The 18,350-nt window shown below is 57.1% G+C and overlaps 1 protein-coding gene and 1 non-coding gene across 3 annotated transcripts; both read left to right on the top strand.

Moving 5' to 3' along the window:
- Positions 1 to 24: 24 nt before the first annotated feature.
- Positions 25 to 18,342, top strand: TUBGCP2 (tubulin gamma complex component 2). Of its 2 annotated transcripts, none has more exons than XM_037051255.1 (18): positions 25 to 109; positions 1,960 to 2,145; positions 3,726 to 3,854; positions 4,563 to 4,739; positions 5,752 to 5,911; positions 7,055 to 7,262; positions 7,475 to 7,674; positions 7,922 to 8,111; positions 8,542 to 8,687; positions 9,975 to 10,155; positions 10,596 to 10,776; positions 14,112 to 14,284; positions 14,496 to 14,624; positions 14,965 to 15,085; positions 15,668 to 15,811; positions 16,329 to 16,436; positions 17,180 to 17,343; positions 17,925 to 18,342. In XM_037051255.1, the coding sequence occupies exons 2-18, from the start codon at positions 1,996 to 1,998 to the stop codon at positions 18,064 to 18,066; spliced, it is 2,703 nt and encodes a 900-aa protein (XP_036907150.1). In that variant the 5' UTR covers positions 25 to 109; positions 1,960 to 1,995; the 3' UTR covers positions 18,067 to 18,342. The 2 variants fall into 2 exon arrangements, with proteins under 2 accessions (XP_036907150.1, XP_036907151.1); XM_037051256.1 differs by having other exon boundaries at positions 32 to 109; positions 1,942 to 2,145.
- Positions 644 to 805, top strand: LOC118990619 (U1 spliceosomal RNA). The gene has a single exon (XR_005067272.1). It is a non-coding gene; the product is annotated as a U1 spliceosomal RNA (small nuclear RNA).
- Positions 18,343 to 18,350: the final 8 nt, after the last annotated feature.

Here is an 18,350-nt window from a genome sequence, read left to right as displayed (position 1 = left end):
TCCAGCCGGCCGGGGCGGGGCCGGACGTGACGTCGAGAGCCACTTCCACTTCCGGCACGGGCTGTGCGGCGGGGTTTCGGCGGGCTCCAGAGGTGGCGCGGTGCCTACGGTGGGTACGGAGGGTGCAACTGGAGCGGGGGGGTTCTTCCCAGACCCCGTGGTGCAGAGGCTCGCGCCCCTTCTCCGGACCTCTCCCCGTCCTCCGACAGCTGGGGTTCCATTGGAAGCCTCTGCTTAAAGTTCTTCGGTGACCCCCATTCCCTGAATCCTGGGCCCGTGTCCCGGCGATCGGTCCCTGCGCTCCGCCTGCCTTCCCCTCTCCTCTGGCCGCTCAGGGCCCGAGCTGCTCAGGGCGCGGTGCCCGGTGCCCGTGGTGCAAAATCGGACACATAGGGCCCCCCCAGGGCCCTCGAGCGGCGGGTGGGCTGGGTGCTCCCAGGCGCCCGCGGGTTCCTGTCTGCACCTCCTGGTTGCAGCAGTTGCTGCGCTGGCGACCTAGGTAGGCACCAGCCTGTGTCTCCTCTGCCCTCCCGCTGGATGGGAACCAGCGTTGGATGTTTGTGTCCAGTGAACAGCAATTGCATCCAGAGAACTTGTTTCCCATCCCCCGAGATCACAGTTATGATTAAGATTCGTGAGTGAGATACTTACCTGGCAGGGGAGATACCATGATCTCGAAGGGGGTTTTTCCCTGGCGGAGCTTATCCGTTGCAATCCGGATGTGCTGGCCCCTGCGATTTCCCCAACTGTGGGAAATTTGACTGCATAATTTGTGGTAGTGGGGGACTATGTTCAGGCCCTCCCCTAAAAAGACAAAAAAAGATTCCTGAGTGGTTAGCTGTGGCTCCTGTGCCAGTGGCAGAGACCACTGGTAGCACAGTGGTCCCAAACCTCTTTTGGATCTCAGAGCCTTTGAGAATCTGGAAAGTCAGTCTCAGGAAGTTCACAGACGGAAATGACTGCTCTGATCCCAGCAGTTGTTCGTGGACCTGAATTAGGAACCTGTGAAGGTAGATTGATGTGTGTGTGGAGTGTGTAAAGTTTGCTTCTCTTTGTTTTTCCAAACTACAGCTAACTGCCTGTGTGTGTCTGTTCACTCCTTCACATCAGCACTGCTGATGGCGATGGCCAATAGGGCCTGTCATCAGTGAGAGTAGAGCCCTGTTCAGGCCACTGCTGGTCCCTTGGGCACATCTCAGTTTCGGCCTTGAGGCCAGGGGGTTCTGTGTCTAATGGGAAGACTCGGACATCTGGCCAACAGGACCAACTGAGCAGAAGTGGAACCCCACCCAACTCAAATGCACAGGGAATGGGGAGCACTTGTAGGAAAAGCACCTGTATGTATAGCTTGGGCGAGAGAGGAAGATGTCCTAGGTACCCGAGTGCAGAGAAAGTACAGACCTGACCAGCACAGGGTTTGAGAACCAGATGTGGGCCTCATGGGCTGAAGCTGGGGTTTAAATGCCTATGCTGAGACAAGGGTTGGTGGCTCCGGCTTGTGCAGAGCTCCCTGCACAGACCCAGGATCCCTGCTGGGGCCACTGTGTCTGCCCACCAGTGGCCCAGGGCCTGGTGTTGTGGTGGCCACCTGGGGTGAAGGAAGGCCCAGCCTACAGGTTCACAGTCTGTGCCCACCGACTCCGGAGCTGAGGCATGGGCTTGGAAGCTGGCTGGAATGGTGGGTCCCCAAAGGCCACATGTGTACTGGAGACGGTGCCCAGGGGGAAATGACAAATGACACCAGGGGCACCACCTGCAGGAAGGGGAGGCCTCACCCCAGGAACAAGCCCTAAAGGGTGGAAGGTCCGCAGGAGGCGGTTGTGGTGGTGGCCCAGAGGGGCATCGTGTGGCCCACAGGATGATTTCATTTCTCAAAGATCTGACATAGGCCAAATTTGAATGCTTTAAAGTTTTTATGTTAATAGGGTTTTGTTTTTATAGCTTTTCTCTCATCTTTAGGAGAACACTTTGTGATGCTGTCTCAGAGCCAAAGCTATGAGTGAGTTTCGGATCCACCACGATGTCAACGAGCTGCTCAGTCTGCTGCGTGTGCGTGGCGGGGAGGGGGCCGAGGTGTACATTGACCTGCTGCAGAAGAACCGGACCCCATACGTCACGACCACTGTGTCCGCACACAGCGCCAAGGTGAGTGCCTGTTCTGCACTACACAGAGTTCACTTTTCCCACTGGGCGCCCTGCCCATTTCGGCAATGAGGCCAGAGAGCCTTGGTGAGTCTTCCTGTGGACCCTGTGGCGGTTCGGCCCCTCAGTTCAGACAGAGGAATCTATGGAAGCTCAGGGAGCCCAGGCCCTTCGCCACACCCTCCACCCCCATGATGGGGGGTAGGTGGCAGGCATGCAGCTGTGTCTCTGATATGTGGTCACATCATGACACAGGCATTTCCCCGACGGAAAGGGGAGCTCCTGGGAATGACCACCTTGAAATCCTTTTCAAGTTAATTATTTTTCTTTTTTTCAAAAAACATTTTATTTATTTATTTGTCTTAAGAGGGGAAGGGAAGGAGAGAGGGGAGAAATATTAATGTATGGTTGCCTCATACATCCCCTGCTGGGAACTGGCTTGCAACCCAGGCATGTGCCCTGACTGGGAATTGAACTGCGATCCTTTGGTTTGCAGGCCCACGCTCAATCCACCGAGCTACGCCAGCCAGGACTAATTATTTTTCTTTATTCAAAAAGTATACAATTCTCTCACCCTGATAGCTCGGTTGTGAGAGTGTCATCCCAATACACCAAAGTTGTGGGTTTGATCCCTGGTTAGGGCACATATGGGAATGTAAGTATCAATAAGTGGAAAACAGATGAATGTTTCTCTCTCCCCCTCCCCCTCCTCTTTCACTAAAATCAATAAATAGCTGTAGTGTGGTCCAGTGGGTTGGGCATCATCTTGCAAACCAAAGGGTCGCCAGTTCGATTCCCAGTCAGGGCACATGGCTGGGTTGTGTGCCAGGTCCCCAGTGGGGGACACTTGAGAGGCAACAACACACTGATGTTTCTCCCAAGTCTTTCTCCTTCCCTTCTCCTCTCTCTAAAAATAAATAAGTAAAATACTTAAAAATAAAAACCTTCATAATAACATAAGATAATTAGGAAACTTCATTAAGCACTGTAATTTAGGAACACACATTATTTTATTATAAAGAGAGCATTAAAAATCAGTGAGAGCCCTGGCCAATGTGGCTCAGTGGGTTGAGCACCAGCCTGCAAACCAAAAAAGCTCACTGGTTGGATTCCTGGTCAGGACATATGCTTGGGCTGAGGACCAGGGATCCTGGCTGGGGGCAGCTGAGAGACAACCACATATCGATGTTTCTCTCGCACATCAATGTTTCTTTCCCTCTCTTTCTCCAGCCCTTCTTCTCTCTCTAGAAAGGAATAAATTTTAAAAATTACAATCAGAATAGAACCCCTGAACCTGTATATGATGGTGCGTTTCAGAGGGAACAGACGAAAGTGAATGCATGAACTCACAAGGGAGAAACCCGTGGTTGTCTGTGGGGATTGGGAAGTAGAGCATGAGAGAAGGCTTGGGGCGATGCGGTTTCACGCAATGGGTGATGCGTCGTCTTAGTTTTATCGAAGTGACGTGTGATTGTTTAGCCTAACTGACTTCACTGTATTTGGGTTGTGTATTTGATTTTCTGGAAGATGTTTTAACAGTTCTTTGTTATCGTCACTAAATCACTCATGTTTGTGCTTTTGAGGTTAAAATAGCGGAATTCTCTCGTACTCCAGAAGACTTCCTGAAGAAGTACGATGAACTGAAATCTAAAAACACACGGAACCTGGACCCACTGGTGTACCTGTTGTCAAAGCTCACAGAGGACAGAGAGGTAGCCGCTGTCGCGCTTGGGGCCCTGCTTGAGTCTGGGAAGCGTGCACCGTGGGTGTTTGAAGTGGCGAGTGTTTGAAGCCCATGGACTTTTGCAGTAGAAATGGCGCCTCGCGAGTCCGCTGTCACTGGTGCTTCTCCCGCCACTTGGCTTAGCTGTTGCAGCAGAATGAAAATAGCAGCTGACGACAGACCTGGGGGGTGCTGAGAGTTGCTACCTCCGGGGGCTGGGTTTTGGTGGTTGTCTCACATCTTCATTTGTTAGTTTGCGTCATGTGCATGGTACGTGTGACGCTAAGAAGACCACGTGTTGGGCACCCAGGGGCTTGCTGGGTCCTTCCTCCTGCTGCCCGAGGCCCCCGGCCTGTTCAGGCGTGGAGGCGCAGCTGGGCACCTGCTGGCCTCTAGTGCCAGGAACAGAGCAGGGGGTTAGACTTGACCAAGTGTGGAGACGGGGCAGTGCCCCTGGCACAGAGGTTGGGGATCGGCTGTTAAAGCCACCGCAGGGTGTTCTTCTGTGCGAGTGGAGTACGTGGTGCCTTGCGGCAGGAGGCTTTGAGAGACCAGACTCCAACTCGAGGGCTGGCAGGAGCCCAGCTCTCGTCCTCCACGGGGTCACTGGGGCTGGGAAAGAAGGGGGTGGGGTGGCTCTGCCGGGTGGAGTGCACACACATGTGGCCCCGTGTCAAGCAGGGCTCTGTGTGTGCAGACACTGCAGTACTTACAGCAGAATGCACGGGAGAGAGCCGAGCTGGCAGCGACGGCTGCAGCCAGCAGCACCACCAGCCTCGGCACCCCTGCCCCGGCCACCAGGATCTCCCTGCAGGAGCTCGAGGAGCTGAGGAAGCAGCTTGGCAGCGTGGCCGCAGGCTCCACGTGGCAGCAGGTACTGCAGCCCCTGCTTACAGGCCCACACTTGCTGGCACAGGGGCTGGGATGCATGTCTCAGTGTCATCTGTTAGAGACGGGTATGAATGCTGACCATGACTAGCTGTGTGTGGACAGGGTCCTGGACAGATGGGGGCTGGGGGGGGGGCGTGTCCCACCCAGGGCAGTTGGCCCACCTGCTAACGCAAACTGCAATTCCCCATTTCCCTCTGTTAGTCTCAGACAACTTGTCTGTTTTAAATACTTCATAGACATTTTCCCTAGTTTTCCCTTTCCTGTACTTACTGCTTTTCTTGGTTTTAAATTTATGTCCTGCCCTGTTCTCTTGATGTATGTCTGTCTGCTAATGGTGCTGCCTCTGACATTTGAGCCCCATAGAGCTGTGTCCCTGTGAGGGTCCAAGCATAGCTTGTTGAGCGCAGCCATTGTGATCAGGACACTGGCCAGCAATGGTGGGGCATGTCCTGTGTCCATCAGCTCACAAAGCCCTCACGCCAGTAACCCATGTGACAGATGAGGAAACCGAGTTTGCATGTGCCCTTGTCATGCCTGAGCCTGCACTTTGCAAAGCCAGGCCCCCGGGAGGGCCACTGCTCCGTGCAAGTGCCTGCAGCCAGGCCTCCCTGGGCGGTGCTCTCCATCTGTCCCTTGTCCTCGAGGGGCTTGGTGGGAACACCTTGTCTCCAGCCATCTGCTGCTGGGGCCACGTCTTTGCCCAGCAGGTCGTGTCTAGGCCACCAGAGGAGGCATAGGTGTTCCCAAGGGTTGGCCTTCCCGGAGGAGGTGTCCTTGCTGCTAGTGCTGCCGGCTGGTCTGTGAGCTCTGCACAGACCGACACCTTGTCAAGGGCCCAGGACAGGGTGGGACAGGCCCACCTGTCCATTGAACTTGTGTACGTCCATCCTGAACCCTCCTGTGCTTAGGGGCTGACTCTCTCAGGGCCGCTGGTGTTAGTTCTGTTTGCACTGAACATGTATCTTCGTTTTTGTCTTTTAAAATGTACCCACCAGTCTCTAGAACTTACAAGAAAGATGCTCCGAGACAAGCAGAACAAAAAAAATTCAGGCCAGCGCCTCCCTGTCTTCCCTGCGTGGGTATACGAGAGGCCCACGCTAGTCGGGGATTTTCTGACCGGCTCGGGCTTAAGCACCGATGCAGCTGCGCCTATAGGTACTCGAAGCGTGTGCTTTCAATGGCCTGTGTGGTGGGCCTGTTGGTGGGTGGCTGCTGTGCTCGGAGCCTGTGCTGCGTCCACAGGCGGGTCGGTCGGCTTGGTGTTGTGCCGTCACGCTATTGGGCCTTGGTCTCAGATACCCTGGGGCAGCCCGAGAGTGAGCAGCGGGGGCAGTTTTCAGAGACCACCTTCTGGGGCTGGGAGCATTGGGGCCAGGAGGCATTGGGTGGCAGTGGTTTCCTGGGACTGTCCTCAAGTCTGCCGGGTCGTTGTAAGGGAACCATGTCACACTGTGTGTTTATGACAGAACTTGACTGTAGAGAAAACGTCCCTTTTACCCCAGAGCAGCGTGTGAGCACTGTTCACACTCAGCTCCACTGGAAATGCGAGTCAGGTTCCTAACTGTGCTCCTGTGTGGGGCATGGACCTAGGGTAGGGGTTTCTTTTTGTTTCTTTCCTTTTTTTTTTTTTTTTAAGGTTTTATTGGCTCTGGCTGGTGTAGCTCAGTGGATTGAATGTGGGCTGTGAACCAAAGGGTTGCCGGTTCAATTCCCAGTCATGGTGTGTGCCTGGGTTGCGGGCCAGGTCCCCAGTAGGGAGTGCAAGAGGCAGCTACACATTGGTGTTTCTCTTCCTCTTTTCCATCTGATTTCCTCTCTCTAAAAATAAATAAAATACTTTTTCAAAGATAAAGGTTTTACTTATTTATGTAGGGGAGAATGGAGAGAGAAAGAGACAGAAAAACATCGTTCAGTTGCCTCTCCCAGGCCCCCAACTGATGACCTGGACCACAGCCCAAGCATGTGCCCAGACTGGGAATCGAACTGGCGACCTTTCGGTTCACAGCCTGGCGCTCTATCCACTGAGCTGTACCAGGCCGGGCCTGAGTGTAGGGGTTTCTACCTGATCAGTGCTTTCAGGCTCTGGTGGACTGGCCTGGGCTAGCACCTTCTGTTCCAGTGGCTTTGCAGTCTCAGTCTTTGGTGCCCGGTGGGGTCAGTCGAAGCTGAATGAGCAGCTACTTCTTGCCTCTGTAGTTATTTGAGGAAAGCAAGTGAGAGCGTGACTTTTGGTGGGTAGGTTATGGGAACAGGGGCTCAGGCCAGGCGAGCGGCCCCAGCAGTGTCTGCGGCCCACAGGCTCACTGCCCCTGGCCTCCCAGGAGGCAGCCATCGTGGAGGACCTGCTCTACGTGCTGGTGGGTGTGGACGGCAGGTACATCACTGCCCAGCCCCTCACTGGGAGACAGAGCCGGACCTTCCTTGTGGACCCCAACCTGGACCTCTCCATCAGGGAGCTGGTGAGCAGGATCCTCCCAGTGGCCTCCAGCTACTCCACTGTGACCAGGTAGGCACTGGACACTGGCCTTCCTGGACACATTTGGCTTAGAGCACATGTCGCCCCAGCGTCACTCGTGGCGCGACGCTGAGGGCCTTGGGCGGGCGCAGGGAGCCCGGTCTGTGTGTGAGAGCGGGTCGTCGATGCTGGACACAGGACATCTGGCCTCACCTGAGCGTGTAGGTATTGCTTCTCAGAGGCGCCGGTACTTCTTTTCCTAGGTTCATTGAGGAGAAGTCCTCCTTCGAGTACGGGCAGGTGAACCAGGCGCTGGCGGCTGCCATGCGGACCCTGGTGAAGGAGCACCTGATCCTGGTCTCGCAGCTGGAGCAGCTGCAGAGGCAGGGCCTGCTGTCACTGCCGAAGCTCTGGTTCTACGTGCAGCCGGCCCTGCGCACCGTGGACATCCTGGCCTCCCTCGGTGCGTCTCCGGGAGGGCCGCAGGGTGGGGCGGGGTGGGTCCTGCAGTGGTGCAGCCACTCCTGGTATGAGGATGAGGTGTGTTTTGTGGGAGGAAACTGGAAGGTCTTGTTGGCAAACTGTGTGACCAGCTTTAGCTTTGCAGTTTGGGTGCATCCCCTAAAGAGGCACCTGTCCCTTGGGGAGCTGGAGGTTGGGCTCTGCGTGGCTCCTGCTTTCTCGGCACCGAGCGCTGCCTCCCCTCCCAGCCACCTCTGTGGATAAAGGCGAGTGTATCGGGGGGGCCACCCTGAGCCTCCTGCATGACCGGAGCTTCAACTACACGGGTGACAGCCAGGCCCAGGAGCTCTGCCTCTACCTGACCAAGGCTGCCAGCGTGCCCTACTTCGAGATCCTGGAGAAGTGGATCTACAGGGGCATCATCAATGACCCATACAGGTGGGCCTGCGGGGGGTGCCCCTCGGCCTCCGTGGTGTCGGCTCCAGCGTGATAGGTTTCAGTGCATGGGGCAAAACGTGTCAGCTCACAGGGTTCCACTACGGTGAGGTTTACTTTCCAAAGCATTTTAAAGTTTGTGGTCCACGAATAGTTTCTCTGCTAATGACCCTAAAACAAAAGCAAGTGTGCCAGGCTGAGTGCGGGGGGCCATTCGAGCTCCTGGGGTGTCAGTGACACTTGAGATGGGATGGGAGGCCTGGGCTCGGGGACCACAGTGCTGGGTCAGGTCAGAGGCCACAGTGAAGATGAGCCAGCTTCCCCCTGGCTCTGCTGCCCTGTGTGGTTGGCGGGGTTGAAGACTGAGTGGAGGATGGGGCAGTGGGGCTGTGCTCGGCCCCACGGTCAAGACCAGGATGCGGTGTGCTTTTAGTGAGTTCATGGTCGAGGAGCATGAGCTGCGGAAGGAGAAGATCCAGGAGGACTACAACGACCGCTACTGGGACCGGCGGTGCACCGTGGTCCAGCGGCAAATCCCCTCCTTCCTGCAGAAGATGGCGGGCAAGGTGCTCAGCACAGGTGAGGCCCAGAGGCCCACCCACGGGACGTGTCCACGTCCTCTGTGACTGCATCCCTGGTGGGGGGCGGGCACAGGTGCCGGGCTCTACGGGCCTTGCTCTGGCTCTGGGCTCTGGTTGACTGCATTCTGTTCCCTGACCCTGGGAGGCTGTCTCAACAGGTGCTTCTCCCTCTTCTTCGCCATGAACTTTCTAGAACTTTGTTACTATTTAAAGGAAACCTTGCTTTGCTCACCACACTGACAGCACGTGTGTAGGTTTCCACACCAGCCCCCAGGTCCCTGGTTCACTGGCTGGGTGTCCTGCAGGCCCACGGAACCCTGACGCTGACGCCCAGATGCAACAAGCCCCACTTCACACACCAGTTAGGAGTGTTGGGGTCCCTAGGCCACCAGCACTTCTGTCCAAGGTGACTACAAATCAGGGCTCCCCATGACCCCTCCCTGGATCTTGTTTCTCCATAACCTGCCAGAGCGGATCTCAGAACTTGGGAGCCCTTTACTTTCTAGGTGACTGGTTGATCGTAAAGGGCTCCAGGTGAACAGGTGACCTCCCCTGAAGAGGCCAGGGGGGTCCCCAAGCACAGGAGCTTCTGTCCCTGTGGAGTTGGGGTGAGCCCCCCTCCCAGCAGGTAGATGTGTTCACCAATTACCTGAAAGCTCTTCATACCCCTCCTCAGAGTTTTGTGGAGGTCTCATCTTTTGGGCACAGCAGGGCACATTGGTGGCCTGGCAGTCACCTCAGTCTCAGCATCAGCCCCTCCCCCAGTGCTGGGCGGGGCTGATAGTTGCAGCTGTCGCCTCACCTGCCTAGTTGCTCTGACTGCCAGCCTCGTCCTAAACCCTGCTGGGGGTGGCCAGGACCCCCCTCAGTAGCATAAGCTGTCGTGTGTGTCTTATCTCGCTGTGTCACACACCTTCCAGGAAAAGCTATTGAGGACACAGGCCCACTGGCCCGCTGTGTTTCTGGTCCCCTCGCTGGATCCAGAAGGCGTGTGTGGGCACTGCCTGAAGCCCAGCTGGCTGCCAGGTCTCCAGCAGCTGAGAGCGGCTGTCTGGGACAGGGCTCGGAGTCTGGTTCTCGTGAGGCCTCTGGAGCCCGTTTCCGTGGTCTGGTTAGAGAGTCAGGTGTGAACTGTCGCTGCACACCACCGCGGTGACTGCTTCCAGCCACAGGTGGTGCCAGTGTCTCCACGGAGGCTGGAGTGGGTTCTCCCTGCCCCCACCCAGTCTGCCCTCTGGCTTGTGCATGCGACAGGGTGTTTAATCCTCCCCCCATCTCTTTTCAGGAAAGTACCTAAACGTAGTCAGAGAGTGTGGTCACGACGTCACCTGCCCAGTGGCCAAAGAGGTCATCTACACCTTGAAGGAGCGGGCATATGTGGAGCAGATTGAGAAGGCTTTTAATTATGCAAGCAAGGTGCTGCTGGACTTCCTGATGGAGGAGCAGGAGCTGGTGGCCCACCTGAGGTGCGCGCGTCCCGGGAGCACACAGGCCCACGGGTGTGGCGCGTGATGTGTGGAAGGTGGGCCAAGACCCAGGGCTGCTGGCAGTCCACCTGTTGTTTTGCAAATAGGCACTGGCCAGCTCTTGTCCAGCCTTACTGCCAGGAGCCTGAGGACCTTTCCTCCCCAGCCTCACTCCCTGCCTGGACAACCCATACCCAGGCCCTGTCTGTACCCCACAGCAACCCCTTTCTGGCAGCAGGCCCCGGGCCCGGCAGTCCTGCCCGAGAGAGCTGTTCGCTGCGCTCACCGCGAGCTGTCCACAGTCACAGTCCTGCTGCCTGAGGCGGCTGGGCCCTATGCCCGCACTGGGCTTTCTCTTCTCAGTCATGGGCCAGCGTGGCTCCCAAGTGTGGCTGGTCTCAGGAACAGCCTCCCTGATGTCCACTGGTCGCCTCTCCCAGGTCCATCAAGCGGTACTTCCTGATGGACCAGGGAGACTTCTTCGTGCACTTCATGGACCTGACGGAGGAGGAGCTGAAGAAGCCCGTGGACGACATCACGCCCACACGCCTGGAAGCGCTGCTGGAGCTGGCCCTGCGCATGAGCACTGCCAACACGGACCCCTTCAAAGACGACCTCAAGGTGGGCCACCTCCCGGGGTGGGGGCACCAGTGCCGGACAAGGGTGCCGCTCCCGTGCGTCGAGCCATCCTGGCATCAGGAGTGAGCCCCACTTGGCCGCGGGGTGTGTTCCGTTCTCCATGTGGCTGCACGTGGCTCACCTTGTTTGTTCAGGACTTTGCGTCCCTGCTCTTTGGGGACATTGGCCTGTACTGTCCCCGTGTGTCTTCGTGGTTCCCAGTCGCCCTGGCCTCATACGTGCAAAGGGGAGGTGCTCCCTCCTGTCCGGTTTCTGGACGTGTCAGGAGGGTGGGGTCAGTTCTTCCAACATGTGCTGCTTCCCCAGTGAGTTCATCTCGGCCTCTGTCTGGGCTCCAGGTCCCCGTGTCTTGTCGGTTGCTGGTGTCCCCGGGCTGGCAGCTGGGGTTGGCTCCCACGAGCCTGCTGGCTTCCGTGGGGTTGACAGCGACATCCCTGCTTTCCTGTCTGGCTTCTCATTTGCATTTTCTCCTCACCCCCTTCTAGTTACTGAGTTCGGCAAGTTTGTTGACCTTTCAGAGAACCAGTTTGGGGTTTCATTGTTTCATTGGTATGTTTTTTAAGATTTTATTTATTTTAGCCAGAGTGGAAAGGAGGAAGAAAGAGAGGGAGAGAAACATCAGTGTGTGGTGGCCTCTTGTGTGCCCCCTACTGGGGACCTGACTTGGTCCACAACCCAGGCATGTGCCCTGACTGGGAATCGAACAGGTGACCCTTGGGTTCACAGGCCGGTGCTCAATCCATTGAGCCACACCAGCCAGGGCTTTTTTCTGTTTTTTATTTTTAATGTGCTTTTGCTTTTTTAAGTTTTTTCTCTCAGACTGTCTGCGTGTGTGTGAGGTAGGGTGACAGCACTGGTCAGTGACAAGACAAACAGCCATCGGGCACCGTCTTGTCAGACCCGGGAACGGGACTGTCCGCACAGCGAGCTGCCTCCTCCTCTCAGGCCCGTACAGCCTGGCCGGCGACACCATCAGATCCCGTTCCTCCCGAGGTCTCCGTGGCGGTCAAATGACACGAGGGGCAGAGGCGCAGCCAAGGGCTGTTGCCTAGTAACTGCCAGAGAGCGAGCCGCTGCACACCCCGCCTCCGTGTGCACTCGGTCGCCACGGTCACGCCTCCCGAGGGGCACCGCGGGGGTGGGGGTGTCAGGCCTGCCCTCTGCTCCAGCCCTGGCCGAGAGAGAACTCAGCTGAGCGAGCGATTTGCAGGACGCTTTGTTCAGAGAGCCGCGGAGGTGGTGGGGACTCGGGGAGCGAGGCACCGAGGCGCAGGAAGTGCCCGTCCTCCTCCGTCTCTGCCCTGTTCCTCACCCTTTCCTCTCTGCTGCTTTGGGTGCAGTTTGCTCTCCTTCCAGTTTGTGCGGTGTAGAGCCAGGTTGCCGACTCGAGCACTTGCGCCTGCGGAGGTGCTCCCACATGGGCCACCTCTGTGCACGGCTGTCCACGCCCCGTGCGGCTGAACTCCTCACGCGGCTGAGCTCCCCTGCGGTCTGGTCTTCACAGTGGTCTTTTCGACCTGTTTGTTGTCATGGTGTTTAATTTCCACGTTTCTGACTTTTTCTGTTTTCCTTCTGTTTCCGCCAGCCTGCTTGTCTGCTTGTCCATCTGCTGCTGAAAGTGGGGAGTCAGGTCTCCACTGTGATTGTAGAGCTGTTTCTCCTTTAAGTCTTCAGCCCTCACTCTGGGTATTTGGGGTCCGTGCTTAGGTACGAGACTGTTTTTGTGGGGTAGATTCCTGGAAGTGAAGTTATTAGATTGAAATGCCCTGGTACCCTGGCTGGTGGGACTCAAGGGGCTGGGTGTCATCCCGAAAAGCAAAAGGTCACTGGCTCCCTTCCTGGTCAGGGTGCGTGCCTGGGTTGCAGGGTCAGCCCCCAGTCAGAGGCGTGGGAGAGGCAGCCGACTGTTTCTCCCGTGATGCCACCTGTGCTGCCCCACACTGAGCCCCTGTCCCCCTCTCAGATGGGGGCTCTCGCGCTGTCCGAGCAGGTGGTTGGCACTCAGTAAACGTTTGAATACGTTGACGTCAGGCACAGCACCGCCTGGATGGCCGTTCGGTCTGCCCAGACCTGCCCCCTCTGGCCTGGGCCTGGGGCGTGTGGGGGGAGGGTCCCTCGGAATGGAGTTCAGGTTTACCCAGTGCACCCTATGGACCCTCGTTCACACACAGTCCTTTGTCTGTAGTTTTCCTTTTCTACTTTAATGGGAAGTGGTTTCATCTCTGAAGTTTTTCTGGAACGGCTGCTTCTCAGAGCCAGCCTCCGAGACACAGAGGGCCGCATGCCAGTCCTAGGTTGCTTTCTTGGCTGATTGGCACAGGTGGGGCATCATGGCTCAGAGCTTTTTTATGGTGAGTTATACAGAATTGAAACACGGTTTTAGTTACAGCTGTCCTGCAGCATTACACTGCAGGGGAGAGCACAATGACGAGACGTCTGCTGGGCTGGCCAAGAAGTTCGTTTGTTTTTTCCGTAGGTCGGTCTCTCCAGCAGCACTTAGTCGTCTTCCATGTCGTTGGAAACAGTCTCATTAGGTTGTGTCGTGACAGCTGTCGTATCAGCATGCATTTTTTTTTAAAGTAAGAGGCATTGAAAGCTTCTTAGTTTTCTTCGTGTCCACTTTTGTTTTTAATTTTAAGATTTTGTTTATTTATTTTTAGAAAGAAAGGAAGAGAGAAAGAGAGGGAGAGAAACATCAGTGTGTGGTGGCCTCTCATGCACCCCCTACTGGGGACCTGGCCTGTAACCCAGGCATGTGCCCCGACTGGGAGTCGAACTGGTGACCCTTTGGTTCACGGGCCCAAGCTCAGTCTACTGAGCTACACCAGTCAGGTCTCAGTGTGAATTTTTAAAAACTCACCAAAGTTGGTGAGTTTTTGTGCAACCATTTTAATATTAAAGATGGAAGGAATTACGCAACATTTTTGGCATATTATGCTCTATTATTTCAAGAAAGGTGAAACAACTGAAAAGCAAAAAAGATGTGTGCAGTGTATCAAGAAGGTGCTGTGACTGTTTGAATGTGTCAGAAGTGCTTTGCGGAGTTTCACGCCAGATTCCTCGCTGGACGATGCTCCACGGCCGGGCAGACCAGTTGAGGTCGACAGCGACCCAACACACTGAGAACATTCAGCGCTATGCCCTGCAGGAGACAGGTGGCGTGCCCCAAACGTCCGAGTTAGTCAGGTTATTATTGAAAATGAAAAGTGTGTGTTTTGTTTGGCGGAGAAAAACTTTCATTAAACGGACTTCTAGACCAGCCCAGTGGAGACCGAGGAAGGTCTCGTACCCAGTGCTTTGGTTTCTCTGCCCCCCAGATTGACCTGATGCCTCATGACCTCATCACTCAGCTTCTGCGGGTGCTGGCCATTGAGACCAAGCAGGAGAAGGCAATGGTGCAGGCCGACCCCACGGAGCTCTCGCTGAGCGGCCTGGAGGCCTTCTCTTTTGACTATGTCGTCAAGTGGCCCCTGTCGCTGATCATTAACAGGTGAGCGGGGTCCCTTGGGTGCCAGCGGCAGGGGCAGTGTCCAGGCTTGCAGGGAGAAGGGTCAGACGTGCGCGCCCCTTGACTCCTTCTGCCACCATGTGTACTCTGTGGGGTCGCCCCGTGGGGGTGGCCGCACCATCTGGCCGCGGTCCCCGCCGGAGCCTCGTCACAGCACCGGGTGTAGGGGACCCCATGCCCCCCTCCTCCGCAGGAAGGCCCTGACGCGCTACCAGATGCTGTTCCGGCACATGTTCTACTGCAAGCACGTGGAGCGGCAGCTCTGCAGCGTCTGGATCAGCAACAAGGCTGCCAAGCAGCACGCGCTGCACTCCGCCAAGTGGTGCGTGCCGCACCCGCTCGGGACATGATCCCCGGACGCACACCCAGGGTGCGCACGGCGGTTGCCATCCACGAGCAGCGGTGCCTCTGTCCCCCATCCACCTGTACGAACCTGCGGGCTGGCTGCTTCTCTGGGCGGGACCCCCTGAGGACCTCAGTTCCTCCCAGGGTGGGAGCCTCGTGGTGGCGGCACCCTGCCCGCTGGCCTGTGGCCCCTGTGTGGTCTGTGCCCGTGTCTGAGCCCCAGGCGGCACGTGCTGCTCAGGGCAGGCGCACCTGCGACCCCTGACCTGTGTGGGGCCTGGTGCAGGTGCCAGCTCCTGCGACCTCTGCCCCCCTAGGTTTGCCAGCGCCTTCACCCTGCGTCAGCGGATGCTGAACTTTGTTCAGAATATCCAGTACTACATGATGTTTGAGGTCATGGAGCCAACCTGGCACATTCTTGAGAAAAATCTGAAATCCGTGAGTTCTGACTGGTGGGCTGAGGCACTCTAGAGCAGCCAGCAGCCTCCCACAGTGTAGGGTCTTCAGAGAGGAAGGTGCTGGGTCGGGCCAGGGCAGCGGTGCCATGAGTGAGGGCACTCAGCCCCAGAAGGAGAAGCCACACCTGTGCACGTGCTGTCCTTCCTCAGGTGACGCGGGTGGTGTTGGGGGGGGGCGTCTGTTCCATAGGTGGAGCCCCAGGGCCGGGCTGTTTGAGCAGCACGGGAGCCTGCCCGTCGCCAGGAGCTCTAGAGCCTCACGTCAGGGTGGCCTGCGACCCCCCAGCAGGTCCTGGGCCTCTGGGGCTTCTCAGCCAGGAGGCTCCTCGCCCTTCTCTGCGTTCTGGAAGCAGGAGGTGGCCAGTGGCCATGCCTTCTTCTGTCTATAGGGATCAAAATCTTAGGCTTTGGGGCGTGTCCAGCATTATTTCTTTTTCGTGGTGTTGCGACGTTTTCCCCCGAAAGACCACAGGCCCATTTAAAAACAAAAACAAAACAAGTGTGCAGCCCCCGTGCTGGAGCCAGGGCACACGTGTGGGCAGCGTGCGTGTGCTCCTTGCAGGCCTCCAACATTGATGATGTGCTGGGCTATCACACGAGCTTCCTGGACACCTGTCTGAAGGACTGCATGCTCACCAACCCGGAGCTGCTCAAGGTCTTCTCCAAGCTCATGTCCGTGTGCGTCATGTTCACCAACTGCATGCAGGTGCGGCCCCGCCCCCCATCCAGCAGCCTGCAGGCCTCCCTGAGCCGCACCGGGGTGTCCCGAACACCCTGCCCCTTTGTCGGAGGGGCTCTTCTGATGTGGTGTTGGTTGGGCACCTCTCACAAGCCAGGGGACAGAGAACAAGTGTTGGGGGCAGAAGGGGTGATGTGGGGGTCTGCCAGGCTTATGGGCACTGGGGTGTCTGAGCTGGTGGGGCCTGTGGGAGGGCATGGAGGCGGGAGAGCCCAGGATGCAGTGGCCGGTGACAACAGGCAGGAGCACAGCGACCAGTTCTCATTTAGGAGCCGTGTGGGGTTGCATACTAGGAAACAAGTATTTCCAAAGAAATTGGTACCTAAGCCCTTGACAGGCAGCCTGGGACCGGTGTTGGTTCACCCGCAGCCTCCCGGGGGTGCGCTCGCTGTCCCTGAGCCTGCCTGTGTCCCAGGCACACAAGGGGGACATTCTGCCGGCAGCACATTGGTTACAACAGAAGCACTTTCCCTTGGCCCCCAAGAGGTTCGCACAGAGCATGAGCCTGGAAGATGAGCTGGGCCACCGGGCCCTGGAGCACGTGATGGGGCCGCCCACAGAGGCCGAGCGGTCCGGGGAGCGTGCCCGCAAGGTGGGTGGCCTCCGTTCTGAGAGAGCTGACAGTGTTCGGGTCCTGACCCCTGAGAACTAAGCTGCTATCACCCTTTCATTTCTGTCTTTTCTACCTTTTTAAAACATACTATTTTTTATATATATTATTTACTTAGGGAGGGGAGAAGGGAGGGAAAAAGGAAGAGAAAACGTGGGGGTTGCCTCTCATGCGCCCCCTTTCTGGGCACTTGGCGCACAGCCCAGGCAGGTGCCCTCACTGCGAATAAAACCCTCAACCCTTCGGTTCACAGGCTGGTGCTCAATCCACTGAGCAGCACCAGCCAGGGCAAAAGTCGACGGTCATAAAATTAGGTTCCAAATACAAACCACAGAAATCTCCACTACCCACCCCCCAAAGCCCCCTCAACCCCCAGCATGGCTGTGATCCAGGTGAGGCCCGCTTACCCTCAGAGTGGGGACAGTTCGGACTGAGCTGGGTACCCCAAATGGCCTGGTGCTCGGCAGCCCTCCGGAGAGTCTGTCCTCAATCACCGTCAGGCTGCTGACTAACAAGTCCAGTGTTTCTGTGCCATCCCCTCGGAAGGGTGGCCGTGGCAAAACCCAGCTGGTGTTGAGGGCCGAACAGCCCAGAGAAACCCTGTTCCCTATGCAGCCCCGCCCTAACTAACCTCTTGTTCGGGGGTTTGAAAACTTCCTGAAACTCGTCCTTCTGTGGAAAATACGTAAAAGGAAAATGAAGGCAAGCTGGACTCTGTCTTCCAGCACCTGGCTGAGCACGTGGACTCGCCTCCACTGGCCTCCAGCTTTGAGGCCACCGTCAACAAGTTCGACAAGAACTTCTCGGCCCACCTCCTTGACCTGCTGGCCCGCCTGAGCCTCTACAGCACCAGCGACTGCGAGCACAGCATGGCCAGTGTCATCTCCAGGTGCGAGGCGGGCCCTGGCTTTTCTCTCTGGCTCCCTGCCACCCTCGGGTCCCCAGACGACGGGAGGGTGTCTGCCCTTCGGCTGCTGCTGGTCCTGTGTCGCCCCGACGTGGCAGCGTGTACCTGCTCTTTGGGGAGTGCACTCCCCGGGGTGTGCTGGGCCTGGGACACTGGATGGGCCCCCCACAGCCCCTGCCCTGCATGCCCAGGGGCAGCTCACCCCCTGCTCCCAGTGAGCAGTGAGGAGGGGGCGGGGCTGGGCGAGGGGCCTCGCTCGGCTGCACTGGCTCTTAGACGTGCAGGTCCCGCAGCATCTTGGTTGACTTGCTTTCAGTTTGTGTGTTTTTGTTCCAGTCTCAGTATCACTTCAACTGGTGAAGCTGTGTAAAAGCTGAGGCGTGTGTGTGTGTGTGTGTGTGTGTGCATGTGTGAATGTGCATGTGTGTGAGCATGTGTGTCTGTGAGTATGCCAGTGGCACCCTTCACCTGTGGGGAGGAAACGGGGTCTTGTGCAGCCACCGCAGTGTGGGACCCCATCCTGGTCGTCTGCCAGTCACCCCAGCCCCACCCTCACCCCACAGGCTTGACTTCAATGGCTTCTACACGGAGCGCCTGGAGCGCTTGTCTGCAGAGAGGAGCCAGAAGGCGGCGCCCCAAGTGCCCGTTCCACGGGGGCCCCTGGCCCCTGCACCCACACCCAGAGTCGCTGTCACTGCACAGTGAGGCCCTTGGTGCCCTGAACCTACCTCAGCTGAAGGGGGGGCGAGGTGGCCAGTGGGTGCTGCTGCGGATGAGTGAGTTTGGGGTTCTAGTCAGAAGCCCTGGAGTACGTGGGCCGCGTTCACTGTTCCATTTCAGCATGCAGTCTAGATGTCACCGACACCCAGCTCGCAGCGTCTCTGTGGGTGTGTACCTGTGAGCCCACTGAAGTGGAGCGGGGGAACTTCTGGAGGTTTGTGTTTTGGCTTCAAATAAAGACAAAGTGCATTTCATCAACAAGATAATTG

Source organism: Sturnira hondurensis, unplaced genomic scaffold, assembly GCF_014824575.4.
Source record: "Sturnira hondurensis isolate 20B ecotype Veracruz unplaced genomic scaffold, ASM1482457v3 Scaffold0007208, whole genome shotgun sequence".
Classification (NCBI taxonomy): Eukaryota; Metazoa; Chordata; class Mammalia; order Chiroptera; family Phyllostomidae; genus Sturnira; species Sturnira hondurensis.
Note: the sequence above shows the minus strand (reverse complement) of the source record. Positions and strands in the feature narration are given on the sequence as shown.